This window comes from Clavelina lepadiformis, chromosome 3 (genome assembly GCF_947623445.1).
Source record: "Clavelina lepadiformis chromosome 3, kaClaLepa1.1, whole genome shotgun sequence".
In the NCBI taxonomy this organism is placed as follows: Eukaryota; Metazoa; Chordata; class Ascidiacea; order Aplousobranchia; family Clavelinidae; genus Clavelina; species Clavelina lepadiformis.
In genome coordinates, this window is record NC_135242.1 from 20,721,256 (window position 1) to 20,742,870 (window position 21,615).

At 36.3% G+C, this 21,615-nt stretch overlaps 2 protein-coding genes across 4 annotated transcripts in view; both read left to right on the plus strand.

Annotated features, from left to right (window-relative positions):
• The first annotated feature begins 240 nt into the window (after positions 1–240).
• LOC143448332 (membrane metallo-endopeptidase-like 1) overlaps positions 241–21,615 on the plus strand; it is a 32,897-nt gene continuing 11,522 nt past the window's right edge. The window contains exons 1-15 of one of the 2 annotated variants that reach the window (XM_076948023.1): positions 245–495; positions 1,071–1,169; positions 2,093–2,254; positions 2,486–2,566; positions 2,741–2,946; positions 4,300–4,461; positions 4,629–4,885; positions 5,064–5,286; positions 5,476–5,759; positions 5,880–6,033; positions 6,172–6,330; positions 6,398–6,463; positions 6,577–6,678; positions 6,754–6,830; positions 7,031–7,419. In XM_076948023.1, coding sequence (XP_076804138.1) covers positions 327–495; positions 1,071–1,169; positions 2,093–2,254; positions 2,486–2,566; positions 2,741–2,946; positions 4,300–4,461; positions 4,629–4,885; positions 5,064–5,286; positions 5,476–5,759; positions 5,880–6,033; positions 6,172–6,330; positions 6,398–6,463; positions 6,577–6,678; positions 6,754–6,830; positions 7,031–7,139 — 2,310 coding nt within the window. In that variant the 5' untranslated portion in view covers positions 245–326 and the 3' untranslated portion in view covers positions 7,140–7,419. Of the gene's footprint in view, positions 496–1,070; positions 1,170–2,092; positions 2,255–2,485; positions 2,567–2,740; positions 2,947–4,299; positions 4,462–4,628; positions 4,886–5,063; positions 5,287–5,475; positions 5,760–5,879; positions 6,034–6,171; positions 6,331–6,397; positions 6,464–6,576; positions 6,679–6,753; positions 6,831–7,030; positions 7,420–21,615 lie in introns of those variants that run through there. The other variant, XM_076948024.1, reaches the window with a different exon arrangement.
• LOC143448333 (membrane metallo-endopeptidase-like 1) lies at positions 12,299–20,014 on the plus strand. 2 transcript variants are annotated; one of them, XM_076948026.1, is made up of 16 exons: positions 12,299–12,400; positions 12,493–12,622; positions 13,685–13,780; positions 14,702–14,863; positions 15,095–15,175; positions 15,354–15,559; positions 16,900–17,061; positions 17,224–17,480; positions 17,659–17,881; positions 18,071–18,354; positions 18,475–18,628; positions 18,767–18,925; positions 18,993–19,058; positions 19,172–19,273; positions 19,349–19,425; positions 19,626–20,014. In XM_076948026.1, exons 1-16 carry the CDS (start codon positions 12,302–12,304, stop codon positions 19,732–19,734), a joined length of 2,367 nt encoding a protein of 788 aa, XP_076804141.1. In that variant the 5' UTR covers positions 12,299–12,301; the 3' UTR covers positions 19,735–20,014. The 2 variants fall into 2 exon arrangements, with proteins under 2 accessions (XP_076804141.1, XP_076804142.1); XM_076948027.1 differs by lacking the exons at positions 12,299–12,400; positions 12,493–12,622 and adding an exon at positions 13,084–13,111.

A 21,615-nucleotide genomic window follows, 5' to 3' on the forward strand; every position in this document is an offset into this window, starting at 1 on the left:
CCTATATGATGTTTCTGTCAAATTCAGCGGCCTTTGTGCTAAGTTTGAAGCAAATCTGACGCAAATTGTCATCAATTTCAAATGGCCAAACTTTCAGTCGCATCCAGCATGTTGCCCGTATCATGCCGCCATGCTGCGTAGAAATTTATGATATCTCGTTCAATCTCTCTCTTAATTTAATGATTTACTTCTGTTGCGAGATATATGGCACGATGTGTGTGACAGCGTCGACTTTCAATAAATGCGCTCGGCAGAGCAAAGGAACCTGTATTCGGCGGCGACTGTCAGCTCGGGAGCATCTTTAAGCGCAGCATTTAGTCAACAAGATGGCAAGTCAGAGTACCGACGTTTTAATGATGGAGCCGAAGAAATCAAAGAAGTCCTGCGGGCTCACGGCAAAAATAATTGGATTTGTCGCATTTAGCATGACAGTTGCAACCATTGTTCTTGCAGTTCTTTACGGACTTGAAGTTAATAAAACCAGTGATGACAAGAGTAAGACATGACTTGATACTAAAGTTTAAAAAATAACACCAAGTATTTATCATTATACAATCAAACCCGGAAGTGAACACTTCTCCTTTGGCGATGAACGCACGGAAGGGTTATAATACTATACCACATACTTTTAAGCTATATATCTAATATTGACATCTTATTGATAAGTTACTGTTAAACCCGGAAAGTGCTCGGAATTATTAGTGTGAGCCCAGTTTATTAATAAAAACAATATTTCTTTATAAAACTATGCCCCATGTTTTTATGGGAACCTACATTGCTACAAGTCTATAGCAAGATCTTCGTTTCAGTTTTACAAAAAAGTATATAAAGTTAATAAAAGATTTTGCCCAGCCTACGAACTATCAATAGGATTTTAACCAGGATTTCAATTTAAATGTATATCTGAGGTTGATGTTTCTATATAATGAAAGTAACTTTAACTAAGAAGGAGTCGGTATAGCGAAAGTCAGCTTCACACTTTTGTCGTATTTAATGTTTTTGAAAATAGCCACAGTATACTTTTCGTGAAAACGCAAACTTTTATATTAAAAGTTTAAAATTGATTTCAGGTCCGGTTGTAATTACCACCCAGCCACCTCCAAAATCAACGACCACTGCAGGTGAGACTCAGAGTGAAATCTGCGAAAGTCCGGCTTGTGTTACTGCAGGTGAGTGTAATTGAAAAAAGTCTTGTTCTTAGATTTGCTTGAAAAGGCGATTCCGGAATAATTGTGCCCAAACGGTTGCCGTTGTCAACGGAAGTTTGAAATAACGATTTTACGAGCTGTTTGCATAATTTTTGTAAAGAAGACACAAGAAAAGTGTTTCTTTTTAATATTGAAGCAATGATGTTCGCCATGGAGACTGCATTTACACAAAAATTAAGAATAGCGTCGACACTAAGTCGTAAATTTTATGGAAGCGTTTCGCATTAACCCTGTCTAGAAAAGCAATCTAAGCAAAAATTTAAGCGCTATACTGAAAAGCAAAGTTTCTTGATAAAGCAGATATGGACATTCATTGATCACTTGCGAGTGATCCACATATAAGATTAAGAAATACGCATTGATAACACTTAACACAATTAACCCTTAAGAAGGCGTCAAACACCTAAAACTATGACCTCTATGATTTTGTTGGACTCTTACGTAGGGCTTTAAAAAGCCTATTTAGACCAATCAGAAGGCAGTATGTTTGGTGTTGCTTTCTAGCCTGGGAATTACCCCAGCAGCTGGCGTGCTTCAATGTCCCAGGTCGCGTGCAAAATTACAATAAAACTTAGCATGAAAGTAGCTAAAATTGGGTTTTTAGGCCAAAACTTCTAGGGTTTATTTTGGGCTTCTGTTAAACAGATTTTAATCATGGTTTTTCGATGGTATTGTATGAAATGGTAAACCAAATCATACTAAACTGACATGCAAAATTTCAGAGAGTCCCATGAAGGATTTTTCGAGAAATTTGTCATTTAGTAAATTCAATGTATAATAAAACAAACGATTTTATGACATTTTTGGTGTTCGACGCCTCTTTAATGTGTTTTGTCCTGTGCGGACAATAATTGTTATTTATTTTATTTTCATACATGTTCAAGCATCACGGATATTGAACGCAATGAATCGAGACGTGGATCCGTGTAACGATTTCTTCGAATATGCTTGCGGCACCTGGAATGTGGACCACATCATTCCCGATGATCAGTCATCCGTATCCACCTTCAACACGCTGCGTGATGACGTGTCCAAAGTTCTCAAAAGTTAGCATATTAAAGCTGCACTGTGTACAACATAATTAAACTAAAATTTGTAACACAATATATTTGCAATGCAAGAGAACATACATATAAAATCTATGTATATCATTTTCAACTTAAATTACTTAACTTTATAAAATACTGCAAGTATAATGCCGTATTAAATATCTTGTTCGTTTTAACTGCCTTTTCAGGCAAGTCTTACGTGTTAAAATGCGATATTTCTTATATAAGCTGTTCTGGAAAGACCTTCCGATGGCGACCGGGATTCAGTTGTTAAAGCAAAAAACTTCTACGCTTCGTGCATGAATACAAGTATGTGAATAGCGAACTTCTTTCTTGAACTAGGTAAAAAAAATACTTTTCCATGCTGCAGTATATCATGAATGGATAAATTCTAATAAAGATGTTAAGGACCACCCATAACCAATATTGATAATATAAGTTTGCCATTACTCAAAGGAAAAGACATATTTCCTGTGTTTTTAGGTGTTATTGACACGCTCGGTGTAGATCCAGTGAAGGCATTGATCACTGAAATGGGCGGTTGGCCGGTTATTGGTGACGCATTTGATAGCCCTTCTTTCAATTTTGAAGACACGCTCGGTAGATTTAGGTCTGTGTATGGCACCTACGGTATCATGTCCAGTTGGGTTAGCGCTGACGACAAAAATTCATCGGTCAACATATTTCAGGTCAGTTATTTGGCTTTATTTTTACGATTTGTACAAAGTATCCATCACACAGTTTAGATAATATTTTTACTTTGAATATTCTCGTTTAAAAACCCATATAAAATGGGTTGCGCACTGCTAGACTCGACTCATTCAACGCCGTGCTCAGTTCAATTTCGTTAATGCTTCACTGTCAGCTTCATACAAAGGAGCGACAGAAGTAAATATAAAAAACCAAAGCATCAATTAACTTATCAACATAGCATCAGCCACCAACAGAATTTTAGAACATTGAATGGTATGCGACCCAGTATCATTCAATGTAAACAAAAGGTATTGATGAAATGACTATAATTTATCGTGTTTGTCATTATTGACGTCAGGGGGCTGTAAATCGGTAATAAATGAAAGAATAGCCAAAAGTATGAAAAGTTTGACGTGTGGAAAACATTTACGTAACCTCTCCTAATATGTTCAGCAAAGCAAACATTGCACGGTGTGGCTGATACAACAGGATCGTAAATCATAAATCCATTTTAAAATCAATTACCGTTTCTAACGAAAAAAAAAAAAATCTTCCTAATTGGCGGTTAGCAAAATTTTTCAATTTCAAAAGAAAAAAGAAGGAAATAAAAACCAACCAAAACAAAAATGGCACCTTTCACTTTCCAAGAATAAATGAATGAGATCGAAAACTTTCTATCCTGCATATTACGCCTATAGCTATGCTTCTCAGATAGTGCAAAGTAAATATATACAGTTTATCCATCACGTGTAGCACCCTGACAAACGCAATAGATCAGATACTCGGCCATTATGAGATAGGAAAACGTTCCTGAAAGCATTCTTTATACATTTTATGTCACAATGTTGACTTCCACAGAGTAACGACCTGTTTGCACAGTTGCAATAGGTGTAGCCAAAAGCAAACCTTGCTACCACAGAGCTTTAGCTTGAGCTGTGTGATAAGTTAGAACTACAAATATTAATTTTGGTTCTCCAATCAGATAGACATCGTAGAATAAACTGAAAAAATGCCCTAACCGGTGCACAAGTTTGCCTGTGACGTAGTCAAGTCGGTTTGCAAATACAAAACAAAAACAGAGAAAAAACTGTCAAAGGGATCTAACCTATGTAAATATAATTTTGATCACGTATTAGCACGCTATTGTAACGTACCATGCCGCCTTGTCCTCGATTCAACAAAAACTCGTTGAACGGAGTTGTTAAATTTATCACTGACTAATTAAAACGTCGAATGCAAAGAAAAAACCATGAAATATATTACTCATTTATTTACAGCAAACAATACCAGACCGTAGTGAAACAAACAGCTAACATAATCAGCAGGTCTAATTTTCCTCAAACTTTTAGATGGACCAACCTAGCCTTGGAATGCCGGACCGTGATTACTACCTCAACGAAGACACTCGTGACAAAACTGAGCCTGGTTATAGACAATTTATGATTAACTTCATGACAATGATCGCAGGTTCTTCGGCCGACGCTACAAAAATTGCAAATGTCTCTGATGAGGTAAGAAGGCTTTGCGTCCATTCCTATAATAAGTGCTGCAATGTGTGAAATGTGATTTTGAAAATAGTAGATTTTCAAAGACAAAAACATTTTTTTATAATTCCGTTTTTGTTAAAGCCACTAAATAACTTTTTCAAATACGACTTATAGAAATCGTACATTTTCAGATCATCGATTTGGAAACCGAGCTAGCTAAGGCGATGGCCCCAGATAGCGAGCGACGAGACACCTTTGCAATCTACAACAGACTGACACTAACGGAGCTGAGCACTAATGTTTCAGGCGATATTGATTGGGTTCAATACATGAATAAAGTGCTTGAGGTAACTGATGGTCCGCTCACTGCTACTGCTGATGAAGAAATCGTTATCTACGATCCCGAGTATCTCAAGAACGTGACATCCATAATTAACAGCAGATGGGAGTAAGTTAACAAATCAAAGTTTAAACTGATTAGAACAAGTTTTGCAACAAAACTGTTTCTTTTCTTTGTCGTTTTTATTTTAGGCGAGTGTAAATTTTTAACAAGTCGACTTCAACACCTTTAACTGACGTATGCTGTTTGGCTCTACAATATTCTAAAAATTCCATCCGTTGTTTAGGCTTGTTCAAAACTATCTGGTTTGGCGAGTTCTGAAAGATAGAGTTAGCTACATGAGTGCGGATCTGAGAGAAACAAGAGCGCCATACACTGAAGCTGTATCAGGAACAACTTCGGAGGAGGCGAGGTGGCTGACATGCAGCGACACCACCGAGGGATACTTTGAGATGCCGGTTGGCTCGCTTTTTGTGGAGGAAGCTTTCCCGGAAAAAAACAAGGCAGTGGTAAGACAAATGTAAAGTAATATTCTATTCTCAACCTAAGAAGTTTTTGCGATATAACAAGCAAGTTTGAACAGAATTAAATTAGTCAAATCGTATCAAAAGTTAATTACTATATTTTTCGATATATTATTGAAATTCACAAAGTTTCAGACCCATTAAAATTTTGAACTCAATTTGTTTGTCTTCTAGACCTTGGAAATGGTGGAGAACATAAGAGTCGCTTTCAAAGGGTTCCTGCCCGCAAACGACTGGATGGATGACCAGACAAAGTCAGCTGCTGAAGTCAAAGCTGATCAAGTGACACCGATCATCGCTTATCCTGATTATATCGTGGACGCGTCAGATCCGAAGATGGACAACGATTATGACATGATAATCACACCGAACGAATACTTCAAAAGCATCCAAGAGTTGGTTGTTTGGGGAAATAAAAATTCATTTGGCAAACTCCGAGAACCCATTGATTTCACCGAGTGAGTAGGCTACTGCATGCATACCATTAAGGTGCAGCTAAGTCATTAATTACCACGACAGCTCTATCTGAACATCCTGTCGTGGTTAATAATGTCTCCTTTACGCTCGTACGTGTTTAGATGGATAACCGGACCAGCCATTGTAAATGCTTTCTATTCGCCGTCAAGAAATCAAATCGTATTTCCGGCCGGTATTTTGCAACCACCCTTCTACGACGCAGGGCAACCTAATTCTATGAATTATGGTGGAATTGGAATGGTCATCGGCCACGAAGTGAGTCATCGTTGCAGTTGCAATCATTATTCGTTAATTTGGAAAGTCGGTCTGTAAGCGTTAGAGAAAAGTAAACGGTTCAACAAACGAGAAACCTTGAGTAAAGTAAAAATTGCAACAAAATATACTTTTACCAAGATCACTCACGGATTTGACGATAGCGGCTCGCAATATGATGGGCACGGCAACCTGAATAACTGGTGGACCGATTCATCAAAAGAGAATTTCAACAACAAGTCTCAGTGCATGATTGACCAGTATTCGTCTATGACATGGGCAGTGGCGGATAATCGAAATGTATGTGGAGCACAATTGTAATTAAAAGACATATTAGCGATGTTAAATATCGACTTTATACTTGTAGCTGAATGGTGAACTGACCCTTGGAGAAAACATTGCTGACAACGGTGGTATAAGAGAAGCATATACTGTAAGCCAAATTTTCCAAACTATATTCAAACTATTGCAAATATTTGTGTCAATTATGAAAAAACTTTATTTATAGTTAATTTTTGGTCTATTTCTACCTTATTTACCATACAGGCTTATAAAACATGGCAATCCCAAAATCCTCAAGGTGATCTGAGGTTACCTGGATTAGGAAACTTCACACAAGATCAATTATTCTTCCTCGGATACGGTCAGGTAAAGCTTTGCTTTGATCAAACGAATTGTTACCTTTTGCAAAAGTAAGTCAGTTGTCTCCGTTCAAAAATGCAGGTGTGGTGCGGCACATACAAAGAAGCATATGCCATTAGATTGCTCACAACTGACCCTCATAGTCCTGGAGAGTTCAGGTTCGTAAAGTCTCAACAATGAAACAAATGCGTTTTAAACTAATTAGTTTGACCCATTGAAACATAATGTAAAGAAAGCATGATCAAATGGATCATATCAATTTCCAAGACAAAGCAAAGATTTCAAATTAGTAAGCTAAATCTTCTGTAGGTTATGTTAATACAATTAGGCTACTCACGAAAAGTATTCTCTTTATCAGAGTTAACGTACCGAGCATGAATTTCCCTGAGTTCGGTGAGGCTTATGGTTGCCAGAAGGGTAAAGATGGAATGTATCCAAACCCAGAAGACACGTGCCGAGTTTGGTGATTAAATGAAAAAATTGATACTGACAAAACAGATGGACGGTAAAAGACGGGCCCTGTAAATACAACACTGTTTCAGATTTTTTCATCTATCATTCCATATAATCGTTTCATGTTTAATTTATATACAGTATTTTGATAACATTGAACTAACTTCACGAATTCGTTCCACGTCACCCTATGCAATATGCATTTTAAATCTGCAGTAATCTGATGTCTGGTAATTTTCACTTGTATTCTAGCGTTTTGCAAATCAAGTTTTTAATAAAAGGCGTTTTGCGAAGTATCGGTTTTTCTTTCAGGTCGGGAAGAAAAAATTGAAAAATAATTGAAATTGAAAATTAATCCAATAAAATTTGCTAAACGAAATCTTGGCAGTATTTATCATAGCACAATATTAAAGGGGTAAATTAATTTACAGTAAGTATCAATATAGTGATCATTCGTTTCTTAAGACCAGCAGTAACGTACTGCAAATTCAGATGAAGCCTTAAATCGAGTGCAAGGCGCCCAGTTTTATAAAAAGATCACTTTGTAACTTCGCAAATAAAAAGTTGCTTTAGAGTTTAGACAGTTGGAGTGCAGCAATAAAGGTAAGTTTTGAAGTTATACAAACAATTTGTGTTGCCTGTCTGTATATTTTGCTATGTACATTACATTATTAACTATTGTGAAACAGGTAAGTTTTCGTTTCGTTTCATTTCATTTCATTTCTGAAATAATGATACCATACATGTAATTACTAATTACGAGTTACGATATAATTTTAGCATATCAAACAAATTACCTGTAGAAGACATTTCTATATGGGGAAGATAAATTGCGAGAAGGCATTCGATAAAACTATAGAGAAAGTGCCAAAAGCGCTTGTTTGGTGCGTGGTAAATGAAAATATGTCAATAAGGTAATATTTTTGCTTTTAAAGTAGATGTCTGACGGTTTTAGCAGAAACTATACGCAAGTTGTGTTTAAGAAGATTATTCGCAAATCATAATCTTGAAAGCGTGTGATTGGTGGTTGTTGATCTAACGCCAAAAGGCTTACATCAACTGTGTAAGATTAAACCTTTTAACTATAAACAAGCGGAACAGCTTTGACCACCTGGTCACCACCTGATCAGATACTTTTGACAAGGCAACTGCTCTGTGTATTGCACTGTATATATCAGCGTTGAACCGGCGCCTGCCAGAAATTTTCAAAACAATGCATATGACATCGAAAAAGACTTATTTCACCAACCTTTAACGCAGTGCATATATCTGGGTAACAGTAATAATGAATATGTTTAAATAAGACTGTGATCTCGTTAATGAAATAAAAACACCATCAAAGAAAAAGTTGTAAGAGGCCATAAGTTTGATTATACACAATAGGAAAGTTACAATAGGAAAGTTACACATTATTCTAAATATATGGTTACAAATAATGCTTACAGCTGTCAGGTTGTCCACTATTGTATGCAGCTGGGTAAAACGTTAAAGGTTTTGATCACTTGCCCCCAGACAAATAATAAAATCTTAAAACTTGTTTGCTCGATTCATTCCTACTTTAAATATGCGATGCGATGGAAAAATAGTATTTTGGCAAGTTCCTTTACTTTGGAGATAACTTCCAGTTAAACAAAATTTACTTACACTGTATGAAGTTTTATCAGAGTTATAAAAGTACTGTCCGAATGTTTCTTTAATAATTAATTATAATAATTTTGCTCCACACTTGAATTCATTATTTCTAATGTCAAGTACTGACACAGTGACAGCCAGTGTTGTAGATGAAACCACAGCCCGTGTTAAGAAAACTTGGATAGTCGTCAAACTACGTAACAGACCAAGTAGGCAACTTGTCTAAAATCGCTTGGCTGTCTACATTGTGTGCGTACGTACACAAAAGTGTAAGATATTCGTTTTAGGGTAAACGCTTAAAAGTGATCAAAACCAACCGACTCGAGACAAGTCGAATCGTTCGAAACATTGAATAGATTCCAATCCATTCTTTGAAAAAAATGACTCGGGTTATTGTAGGACTCCGGTAAATATTGCAGCAAACCCTGAAGACAAAGAAAATGCCCGCGTACAAGACAACAACATCAGCACAAATACATTTCTATGCTCCAATAGAATCAAATTGGCTAATCTTTGAAGTGAAACATGATTTGATATAAAAGAAGGAATTACCTGGTTAAAGTTATAGGGTGAACTAACTCTTGCAGAAAACATTGCTGACAACGGCGGCAATGTAAAACATAGTTCGTTGTCATAACGTTCTTTTGGACAATTTCATCAATCTACAGTGAACTGCGATCTAAACGTTTGTGAAGGTGGATAACACGACCAGCGCAAGTGAATGCCTTCTACGCCTGACTGAGAAATCAGATCATTTTTCCGGTTGGTTTTTACAGCCGCCCTGTTATGATGTATTGTAGACCGGTATTCGGTACGAGTATACCCTCAGGCATTGAAGCGTACATAACACACGCGGTGACTTTAACACGTGTTTCCTTCTTTCTATTTCTATAAGTGTAGCTTTTGAGGAAAAGTGAGAGCTTTTTGCTTCTTCGAACCAACAAACAAACGAAATGATCAATGACCACACCTGAAGTACTTCACAGCAGTCATCTTACAACACATGTTTTTTACGTAGATAACGCATGGATTCGACAACGTTGGTGGCCAGTTTGACAAATACGGAATCCTATAAAACTGGTGGAGCCGTACCTCGCAGCTTAATTTCTTACATAATATAACTTGTATTGTAGACTAATATTCGGCAGTTAAGTGGGATCTGGCAGATGGTCGTAATGTAAGCTTAATAAGAATGTTGAAAGAGCAACTTGGTACGGTAACAAACAAGTTATTTTAACCTTGCAATTGACAGATAAACGGCAAGCAAACCACCCATGAGAACCTTGCAGACAATGCCGCAATTCGACAAGCATAAGTTTTAAATGAAATTTTAACAAAACCGGTACTGTATGTAAAACATTGGTGTGTGTAATGTTAATATATTTGTATTTTGAAGTATTTTAGTTTGCTGATATGAAACTTCATTCATGTTTCCTTCAAAAAATTACTTTCATTTTCAAGAATAAAAACTCCAATTATGAATTTCCAATAATTTGGAAAAGCTTACAATTGCAAGAGAGGTGATGATGCCATGTATCCCCAGCAAGCCGATATATGTAAAGTATGGTCACCACCTGATCAGATACTTTTGACAAGGCAACTGCTCTGTGTATTGCACTGTATATATCATCGTTGAACCGGCACCTGCTAGAAATTTTCAAAACAATGCAAAGGCATCGAAAAAGACTTATTTCACCAACCTTTAACAAAATTGCATATCTGGGAACAGCAATAATGAGTATGTTTAAGTAAGACCGTGATCTCGTTAATGAAATAAAACACCATGAAAGAAAAAGTTGTAAGAGGCCATAAGTTTGATTATACACAATAGGAAAGTTAAAAATTATTCTAAATATATGGTTACAAATAATTAAAACCCTTACAGCTGTCAGGTTGTCGACTATTGTATATAGCTGGGTAAAACGTTAAAGGTTTTGATCACTTGCCCCAGACAAATAATAAAATCTTGAAACGTGCTTGCTCGATTCATTGCTACTTGTATGTAGTATTTCGGAAATTTTCTTTACTTTGGAGATAACTTCCAGTTAAACAGAATTTACTTACACTGTATGAAGCTTTGTCAGGGTTATAAAAAGGACTGTCCGAATGTTTCTTTAATGATAAATTATAATAAATTTTGCTCCCCTCTTGAATTCATTATTTCTACTGTCAAGTACTGACACAGTGACAGCCAGTGTTGTAGATGAAACCACAGCCCGTGTTAAGAAAACTTGGATTGTGGTCAAACTACGTAACAGACCAAGTAGGCAACTTGTCTAAAATCGCTTGGTTGTCTAGGCTACAAACTCTACATCGTGTGCGTTCGCAAACAAAAGTGTAAGATATTCGTTTTAGGGTAAACGCTTAAAAGTAATCAAAACCAACCGACTCGAGACAAGTCGAATCGTTCGAAACATTGAATAGTTTCAAATCCATTCTTTGAAAAGAATGACTCGAGTCATTGTAGGACTCCGGTAAATATTGCAGCGAACCCTGAAAACAATGAAAATGCCCGCGTACAAGACAACAATATCAGCACAAATACATTTTTATGCTCCAATAGAATCAAATTGGTTATTCTTTGAAGTGAAACATGATTTGATATAAAAGAATGGATTACCTGGTTCAAGTTATAGGATGAAAATTACAGCGCTACACAAAACTTAAAGTCAACAAAAAACAATTTGATTCTTTCAAAAAGGAGAAAAATCATTATTTTTCATGCTTGTGTTTAGTAGAATCACCAGAATAATTATAATAGAAAAAGTAGGCAATAGCAAGCCTAATCCATAATCACATAAAATTGTTAATTGAATATTACGGCACAACCACAAAAAAGTTAAGCTTAGCATTAGCTGTCAGCGCAAAATCAGGAGAATGCCTTCAGGTTTAAATAATCTGGCCATTTATGCTTTGCGAGAAAAAGTTAATAAAGCGAACTGAAGCTTGGGCAGAAAGTTTATAAATAGAGAAGGCAACGCACGGAAGCTCAATACAAAATAATTTATTTTAGATGTAGAATATGAAGATGTTAGGCGAAATTCGCAAATACGTGTTTTTTTGCGCAGTTTGCTATATTGTAAAGTCTGCTGTAGGTAAGTAAAACAAGCAACTAAGAGAGGTTATTACTTTACAAATGGGACCAAAAACCGTTGTTTTAATGTTGATATCAATAACATAAAAGAACACCGCTATATCTATTATAAGAGCGAGTGGATAGTTTTAATCATGTGTTGATTAATTATAATTTCCAGGTAAGATCTGCTGGGATTGTCCTCCTTCTAAAACCAAAGAAGAATGTCACGATAGAGGTCGCCTTGTGGAATGCAACGATCCTGGGGTGAAAACGATAACTCATTATATTAAAGTTCCTTGAAAACAACCAGTATAATATCAAACTTAAACAAAAGTAAAACCAGTCATGTATGCACCATCCTTTTCCCTTACTAACTTTAAATTATCTATTGTGATAAAATGTGACGTAACTGATTTCAAGGAGTTTGAGAATAACGCTTACAATAATCGCGATGCAAAATTCTAGGCAATGTGTCAAATTCAAGTTCGATACGGAGGTTGGGGAAACGACCCAATGGTGAAAAAATCTTGCAAAAAGAGATATGCTTGCAAAAATGATTATCGCCAGGTAAAATCGTTACATCGAGAAAAGTCGACTTTTGTCTAATTTACTGACATCGTTATATAATAGCGGCAACCAAATTGTTTGAAATTGCTTAGAACTTTCGCAACGCTGGAGGAAAATATGGTTCAACATTACAATGCAATGGAGGCCCGCCTACCTCGGTCTGTACATGCTGCTGTTCCAAGGATCTGTGTAATAAAGATTCTTGGGAATGCAAACCAAGAGGTAACCATAGTACTTAACTCTTGTCAAGAGTAATAGTATAGTCTATAATTGCTTGCGGAAAGAAATCACAGCTGCTAAAGTGCTCAAATACAGAAGCATATAGTCGAGTGGAAAGAACTCGAGTCAGAGACTCGTCTCCGACTCGAGTTACTTTTTCAAATACTTGATATCAGTCTTTTTCTAAGAAAGTGAATAAATGACTTGAATCGAGACTGTAGCCTACTTGAAACGACCCGACTTGACTCGGGTCGTTTCTTTATATTACGTTTTAACATTCAGATAAAACGATTCTCTATCAGTTGGTCCAAACACATGAAATTGAAGGGGCAAGTCCTGAAACAACTTGGCCTTAAATCAAAGAGTATCAGTCAGTAAATAAAATGGTGAAATAATTTGTGCTGATATGTACTGGTTCAGTAGTTATTGTCATAAATAAGTGGCAAAAAACGCAAATTGGACTTGAAGTTAATAAAACCAGTGATGACAAGAGTAAGACATGACTTGATACTAAAGTTTAAAAAATAACACTAAGTATTTATCATTACACAATCAAACCCGGAAGTAAACACTTCTCCTTTGGCGATGAACGCACGGAAGGGTTATAATACTATACCACATACTTTTAAGCTATATCTAATATTGACATCTTATTGATAAGTTACTGTTAAACCCGGAAAGTGCTCGGAATGATTAGTGTCAGCCCAGTTTATTAATAAAAAGAATATTTCTTTATAAAACTATGCCCCATGTTTTTATGGGAACCTACTTTGCTACAAGTCTATGGCAAGATCTTCGTTTGAGTTTTACAAAACAGTGTATAAAGTTAATGAAAGATTTTGCTAAGCCTACGAACTATCTATAGGGTTTTAACCAGGATTTCAATTTAACTGGATATCTGAGGTTGATGTTTCTATATAAAGAAAGTAACTTTAACCAAGAAAAAGTCGGTAAAGCGAAAGTCAGCATCACAATTTTGTCGTATTTAATGTGTTTGAAAATAGCCACAGTATACTTTTTGTGAGGACCCAAACTTTTCTATTAAAAGTTTAAAATGGATTTCAGGCACGGTTGTAACCACCCAGCCACCTCCAAAATCAACGACCACTGCAGGGGAGACTCAGAGTGAAATCTGCGAAAGTCCGGCTTGTGTTACTGCAGGTGAGTGTAATTGAAAAAAGTCTTGTTCTTAGATTTGCTTGGAAAGGCGATTCCAGAATAATTGTGCCCAAACGCTTGCCGTTGTCAACGGAAGTTTGCAATAACGATTTTACGAGCTGTTTGCATAATTTTTGTAAAGAAGACACAAGAAAAGTGTTTCTTTTTAATATTGAAGCAATGATGTTCGCCATGGAGACTGTTTACACAAAAATTAAAAATAGCGTCGATACTAAGTCGTAAATTTGATGGAAGCGTTTCGCATTAACCCTGTCTAGAAAAGCAATCTAAGTACAAATTTAAGCGCTATACTGAAAAGCAAAGTTTCTTGATAAAGCAGATATGGACATTCATTGATCACTTGCGAGTGATCCACATGTAAGTTTAAGAAATACACATTGATAACACTTAGCACAATTAACCCTTAAGAAGGCGTCAAACACCTAAAACTATGACCTCTATGATTTTGTTGGACTCTTACGTAGGGCTTTAAAAAACCTATTTAGACCAATCAGAAGGCAGTGTGTTTGGTGTTGCTTTCTAGCCTGGGAATTACCCCAGCAGCTGGCGTGCTTCAATGTCCCAGGTCGCGTGCAAAATTACAATAAAACTTAGCATGAAAGTAGCTAAAATTGGGTTTTTAGGCCAAAACTTCTAGGGTTTATTTTGGGCTTCTGTTAAACAAATTTTAATCATTGTTTTTCGATGGTATTATATGAAATGGTAAACCAAATCATACTAAACTGACATGCAAAATTTCAGAGAGCCCCATGAAGGATTTTTCGAGAAATTTGTCATTTAGTAAACTCAATGTATAATAAAACAAACGTTTTTATGACATTTTTGGTGTTCGACGCCTCTTTAATGTGTTTTGTCCTGTGCGGACAATAATTGGTATTTATTTTATTTTCATACATGTTCAAGCATCACGGATATTGAACGCAATGAATCGAGACGCGGATCCGTGTAACGATTTCTTCGAATATGCTTGCGGCACCTGGAACGTGGACCACATCATTCCCGATGATCAGTCATCCGTATCCACCTTCAACACGCTGCGTGATGACGTGTCTAAAGTTCTTAAAAGTTAGCATATTAAAAGTGCACTGTGTACAGCATAATAAAACTAAAATTTGTAACACAATATATTTGCAATGCAAGAGAACATACATATAAAATCTATGTAGATCATTTGCAACTTAAAATACTTAACTTTATAAAATACTGCAAGTATAATGCCGTATTAAATATCTTGTTCGTTTAAACGGCCTTTTCAGGCAAGTCTTACGTGTTAAAATGCGATATTTCTTATATAAGCTGTTCTGGAAAGACCTTCCAATGGCGACCGGGATTCAGTTGTTAAAGCAAAAAACTTCTATGCTTCGTGCATGAATACAAGTATGTGAATTGCGAACTTTTTTCTTGAACTAGTTAAAAAAAATACTTTTCCATGCTGCAGTACATCATGAATGGATAAATTCTCATAAAGATGTTAAGGACCACCCATAACCAATATTGATAATTAATATAAGTTCGCCATTACTCAAAGGAAAAGAGATATCTCCTGTGTTTTTAGGTGTTATTGACACGCTCGGTGTAGATCCAGTGAAGGCATTGATCACTGAAATGGGCGGTTGGCCGGTGATTGGTGATTCATTTGATAGCTCTGCTTTCAATTTTGAAGACACGCTCGGTAAATTTAGGTCTGTGTATGGCACCTACGGTATCATGTCCAGTTGGGTCAGCGCTGACGACAAAAATTCATCGGTCAACATCTTTCAGGTCAGTTATTTGGCTTTATTTTTACGATTTGTACAAAGTATCCATCACACAGTTTAGATAATATTTTTACTTTGAATATTGTCGTTAAAAAACCCATATAAAATAGGTTTCGCACAGCTAGACTCGACTCATTCCACGCCGTGCTCAGTTCAATTTCGTTAATGCTTCACTGTCAGCTTCATACAAAGGAGCGAGAGAAGTAAATATAAAAAACCAAAGCATCAATTAACTTATCAACATAGCATCAGCACCCAACACAATTTTAGAACTTTGAATGGTATGCGAGCCAGTATCATCCAATGTAAAGAAAAGGTACTGATGAAATGACTATAATTTATCGTGTTTGTCATTATTGACGTCAGGGGGCTGTAAATTGGTAAAAAATGAAAGAATAGCTAAAAGTATGAAAAGCTTGACGTGTGGAAAACATTTACGTAACCTCTCCTAATATGTTCAGCAAAGAAAACATTGCACGGTGTGGCTGATACAACAGGATCGTAAATCATAAATCCATTTTAAAATCAATTACCGTTTCTAACGAAAAAAAATAATCTTCCCAATTGGCGGTTAGCAAAATTTTTCAATTTCAAAAGAAAAAAGAAGGAAATAAAAATCAACCAAAACAAAAATGGCACCTTTCACATTCCAAGAATAAAGGAATGAGATCGAAAAATTTCTATATCGCATATTACGCCTATAGCTATGCTTCTCAGATAGTGCAAAGTACGGTTTATCCATCACGTGTAGCACCCTGACAAACGCAATAGATCAGATACTCCACTATGAGATAGAGAAATGTTCCTGAAAACATTCTTTATTCATTTTATGTCACAATGGTGACTTCCACAGAGTAACGACCTGTTTGCACAGTTGCAATAGGTGTAGCCAAAAGCAAACCTTGCTACCACAGAGCTTTAGCTTGAGCTGTGTGATAAGTTAGAACTACAAATATTAATTTTGGTTCTCCAATCAGATAGACATCGTAGAATAAACTGAAAAAATGCCCTAACCGGTGCACAAGTTTGCCTGTGACGTAGTCAAGTCGGTTTGCAAATACAAAACAAAAACAGAGAAAAAACTGTCAAAGGGATCTAACCTATGTAAATATAATTTTGATCACGTATTAGCACGCTATTGTAACGTACCATGCCGCCTTGTCCTCGATTCAACAAAAACTCGTTGAACGGAGTTGTTAAATTTATCACTGACTAATTAAAACGTCGAATGCAAAGAAAAAACCATGAAATATATTACTCATTTATTTACAGCAAACAATACCAGACCGTAGTGAAACAAGCAGCTAGCATAATCAGCAGGTCTAATTTTCCTCAAATTTTTAGATGGACCAACCTAGCCTTGGCATGCCGGATCGTGATTACTACCTCAACGAAGACACTCGTGACAAAACCGAGCCTGGTTATAGACAATTTATGATTAACTTCATGACAATGATCGCAGGTTCTTCGGCCAATGCTACAAAAATTGCAAATGTCTCTGATGAGGTAAGAAGGCTTTGCGTCATTCCTATAAGTGCTGCTATGTGTGAAATGTGATTTTGAAAATAGTAGATTTTCAAAGACAAAAACATTTTTTTATAATTCCGTTTTTGTTAAAGCCACTAAATAACTTTTTCAAATACGACTTATAGAAATCGTACATTTCAGATCATCGATTTTGAAACCGAGCTAGCTAAGGCGATGGCCCCAGATAGCGAGCGACGAGACACCTTTGCAATCTACAACAGACTGACGCTAACGGAACTAAGCACTAATGTTTCAGGCGATATTGATTGGGTTCAATACATGAATAAAGTGCTTGAGGTAACTGATGGTCCGCTCACTGCTACTGCTGATGAAGAAATCGTTATCTACGATCCCGAGTATCTCAAGAACGTGACATCCATAATTAACAGCAGATGGGAGTAAGTTAACAAATCAAAGTTTAAACTGATTAGAACAAGTTTTGCAACAAAACTGTTTCTTTTCTTTGTCGTTTTTATTTTAGGCGAGTGTAAATTTTTAACAAGTCGACTTCAACACCTTTAACTGACGTATGCTGTTTGGCTCTACAATATTCTAAAAATTCCATCCGTTGTTTAGGCTTGTTCAAAACTATCTGGTTTGGCGAGTTCTGAAAGATAGAGTTAGCTACATGAGTGCGGATCTGAGAGAAACAAGAGCGCCATACACTGAAGCTGTATCAGGAACAACTTCGGAGGAGGCGAGGTGGCTGACATGCAGCGACACCACCGAGGGATACTTTGAGATGCCGGTTGGCTCGCTTTTTGTGGAGGAAGCTTTCCCGGAAAAAAACAAGGCAGTGGTAAGACAAATGTAAAGTAATATTCTATTCTCAACCTAAGAAGTTTTTGCGATATAACAAGCAAGTTTGAACAGAATTAAATTAGTCAAATCGTATCAAAAGTTAATTACTATATTTTTCGATATATTATTGAAATTCACAAAGTTTCAGACCCATTAAAATTTTGAACTCAATTTGTTTGTCTTCTAGACCTTGGAAATGGTGGAGAACATAAGAGTCGCTTTCAAAGGGTTCCTGCCCGCAAACGACTGGATGGATGACCAGACAAAGTCAGCTGCTGAAGTCAAAGCTGATCAAGTGACACCGATCATCGCTTATCCTGATTATATCGTGGACGCGTCAGATCCGAAGATGGACAACGATTATGACATGATAATCACACCGAACGAATACTTCAAAAGCATCCAAGAGTTGGTTGTTTGGGGAAATAAAAATTCATTTGGCAAACTCCGAGAACCCATTGATTTCACCGAGTGAGTAGGCTACTGCATGCATACCATTAAGGTGCAGCTAAGTCATTAATTACCACGACAGCTCTATCTGAACATCCTGTCGTGGTTAATAATGTCTCCTTTACGCTCGTACGTGTTTAGATGGATAACCGGACCAGCCATTGTAAATGCTTTCTATTCGCCGTCAAGAAATCAAATCGTATTTCCGGCCGGTATTTTGCAACCACCCTTCTACGACGCAGGGCAACCTAATTCTATGAATTATGGTGGAATTGGAATGGTCATCGGCCACGAAGTGAGTCATCGTTGCAGTTGCAATCATTATTCGTTAATTTGGAAAGTCGGTCTGTAAGCGTTAGAGAAAAGTAAACGGTTCAACAAACGAGAAACCTTGAGTAAAGTAAAAATTGCAACAAAATATACTTTTACCAAGATCACTCACGGATTTGACGATAGCGGCTCGCAATATGATGGGCACGGCAACCTGAATAACTGGTGGACCGATTCATCAAAAGAGAATTTCAACAACAAGTCTCAGTGCATGATTGACCAGTATTCGTCTATGACATGGGCAGTGGCGGATAATCGAAATGTATGTGGAGCACAATTGTAATTAAAAGACATATTAGCGATGTTAAATATCGACTTTATACTTGTAGCTGAATGGTGAACTGACCCTTGGAGAAAACATTGCTGACAACGGTGGTATAAGAGAAGCATATACTGTAAGCCAAATTTTCCAAACTATATTCAAACTATTGCAAATATTTGTGTCAATTATGAAAAAACTTTATTTATAGTTAATTTTTGGTCTATTTCTACCTTATTTACCATACAGGCTTATAAAACATGGCAATCCCAAAATCCTCAAGGTGATCTGAGGTTACCTGGATTAGGAAACTTCACACAAGATCAATTATTCTTCCTCGGATACGGTCAGGTAAAGCTTTGCTTTGATCAAACGAATTGTTACCTTTTGCAAAAGTAAGTCAGTTGTCTCCGTTCAAAAATGTAGGTGTGGTGCGGCACATACAAAGAAGCATATGCCATTAGATTGCTCACAACTGACCCTCATAGTCCTGGAGAGTTCAGGTTCGTAAAGTCTCAACAATGAAACAAATGCGTTTTAAACTAATTAGTTTGACCCATTGAAACATAATGTAAAGAAAGCATGATCAAATGGATCATATCAATTTCCAAGACAAAGCAAAGATTTCAAATTAGTAAGCTAAATCTTCTGTAGGTTATGTTAATACAATTAGGCTACTCACGAAAAGTATTCTCTTTATCAGAGTTAACGTACCGAGCATGAATTTCCCTGAGTTCGGTGAGGCTTATGGTTGCCAGAAGGGTAAAGATGGAATGTATCCGAACCCAGAAGACACGTGCCGAGTTTGGTGATTAAATGAAAAAATTGATACTGACAAAACAGATGGACGGTAAAAGACGGGCCCTGTAAATACAACACTGTTTCAGATTTTTTCATCTATCATTCCATATAATCGTTTCATGTTTAATTTATATACAGTATTTTGATAACATTGAACTAACTTCACGAATTCGTTCCACGTCACCCTATGCAATATGCATTTTAAATCTGCAGTAATCTGATGTCTGGTAATTTTCACTTGTATTCTAGCGTTTTGCAAATCAAGTTTTTAATAAAAGGCGTTTTGCGAAGTATTGGTTTTTCTTTCAGGTCGGGAAGAAAAAATTGAAAAATAATTGAAATTGAAAATTAATCCAATAAAATTTTCTAAACGAAATCTTGGCAGTATTTATCATAGCACAATATTAAAGGGGTAAATTAATTTACAGTAAGTATCAATATAGTGATCATTCGTTTCTTAAGACCAGCAGTAACGTACTGCAAATTCAGATGAAGCCTTAAATCGAGTGCAAGGCGCCCAGTTTTATAAAAAGATCACTTTGTAACTTCGCAAATAAAAAGTTGCTTTAGAGTTTAGACAGTTGGAGTGCAGCAATAAAGGTAAGTTTTGAAGTTATACAAACAATTTGTGTTGCCTGTCTGTATATTTTGCTATGTACATTACATTATTAACTATTGTGAAACAGGTAAGTTTTCGTTTCGTTTCATTTCATTTCATTTCTGAAATAATGATACCATACATGTAATTACTAATTACGAGTTACGATATAATTTTAGCATATCAAACAAATTACCTGTAGAAGACATTTCTATATGGGGAAGATACATTGCGAGAAGGAATTCGATAAAACTAAGATAACTAACTTATAGAGAAAGTGCCAAAAAGCGCTTGTTTGGTGCGTGTTAATTGAAAATATGTCAATAAGGTAATATTTTTGCTTTTAAAGTAGATGTCTGACGGTTTTAGCAGAAACTATACGCAAGTTGTGTTTAAGAAGATTATTCGCAAATCATAATCTTGAAAGCGTGTGATTGGTGGTTGTTGATCTAACGCCAAAAGGCTTACATCAACTGTGTAAGATTAAACCTTTTAACTATAAACAAGCGGAACAGCTTTGACCACCTGGTCACCACCTGATCAGATACTTTTGACAAGGCAACTGCTCTGTGTATTGCACTGTATATATCAGCGTTGAACCGGCGCCTGCCAGAAATTTTCAAAACAATGCATATGACATCAAAAAAGACTTATTTCACCAACCTTTAACAAAATTGCATATCTGGGTAACAGCAATAATGAGTAGGTTTAAGTAAGACTGTGATCTCATTAATGAAATAAAAACATCGTCAAAGAAAAAGTTGTAAGAGGCCATAAGTTTGATTATACACAATAGGAAAGTTACACATTATTCTAAATATAAGGTTACAAATAATGCTTACAGCGGTCAGGTTGTCCACTATTGTATGCAGCTGGGTAAAACGTTAAAGGTTTTGATCACTTGTCCCCAGACAAATAATAAAATCTTAAAACTTGTTTGCTCGATTCATTCCTACTTTAAATATGCGATGCGATGGAAAAATAGTATTTTGGCAAGTTGCTTTACTTTGGAGATAACTTCCAGTTAAACAAAATTTACTTACAGTGTATGAAGTTTTATCAGAGTTATAAAAGGACTGTCCTATGGGAATAGGGTGTGTGGTTTCTAGACTGGCCTAAGCCAAGTCTGACTGTTGACTCCGCTAATTGTCTTTGACTCCGTTGCGTTTTACTGTCTCATTTGCTTCTTAAATCAACACCAACTTCATAAAGTTTAGTTGTTATATTGTCCGAATCAGTTGTATCGAATTAGCAATATTTACACCATGATCCCACTTTCTTAATAATTCAGTAA

Coding starts and splice junctions, on each gene's coding strand:
- LOC143448333 (XM_076948026.1), top strand. CDS start 12,302: ATGTGTCAAATTCAAGTTCGATACGGAGGTTGGGGAAACGACCCAATG. Junction 12,401..12,492: donor GCAAAAATGATTATCGCCAG/GTAAAATCGTTA, acceptor GAAATTGCTTAG/AACTTTCGCAACGCTGGAGG. Junction 15,176..15,353: donor TGCTTCGTGCATGAATACAA/GTATGTGAATTG, acceptor CTGTGTTTTTAG/GTGTTATTGACACGCTCGGT.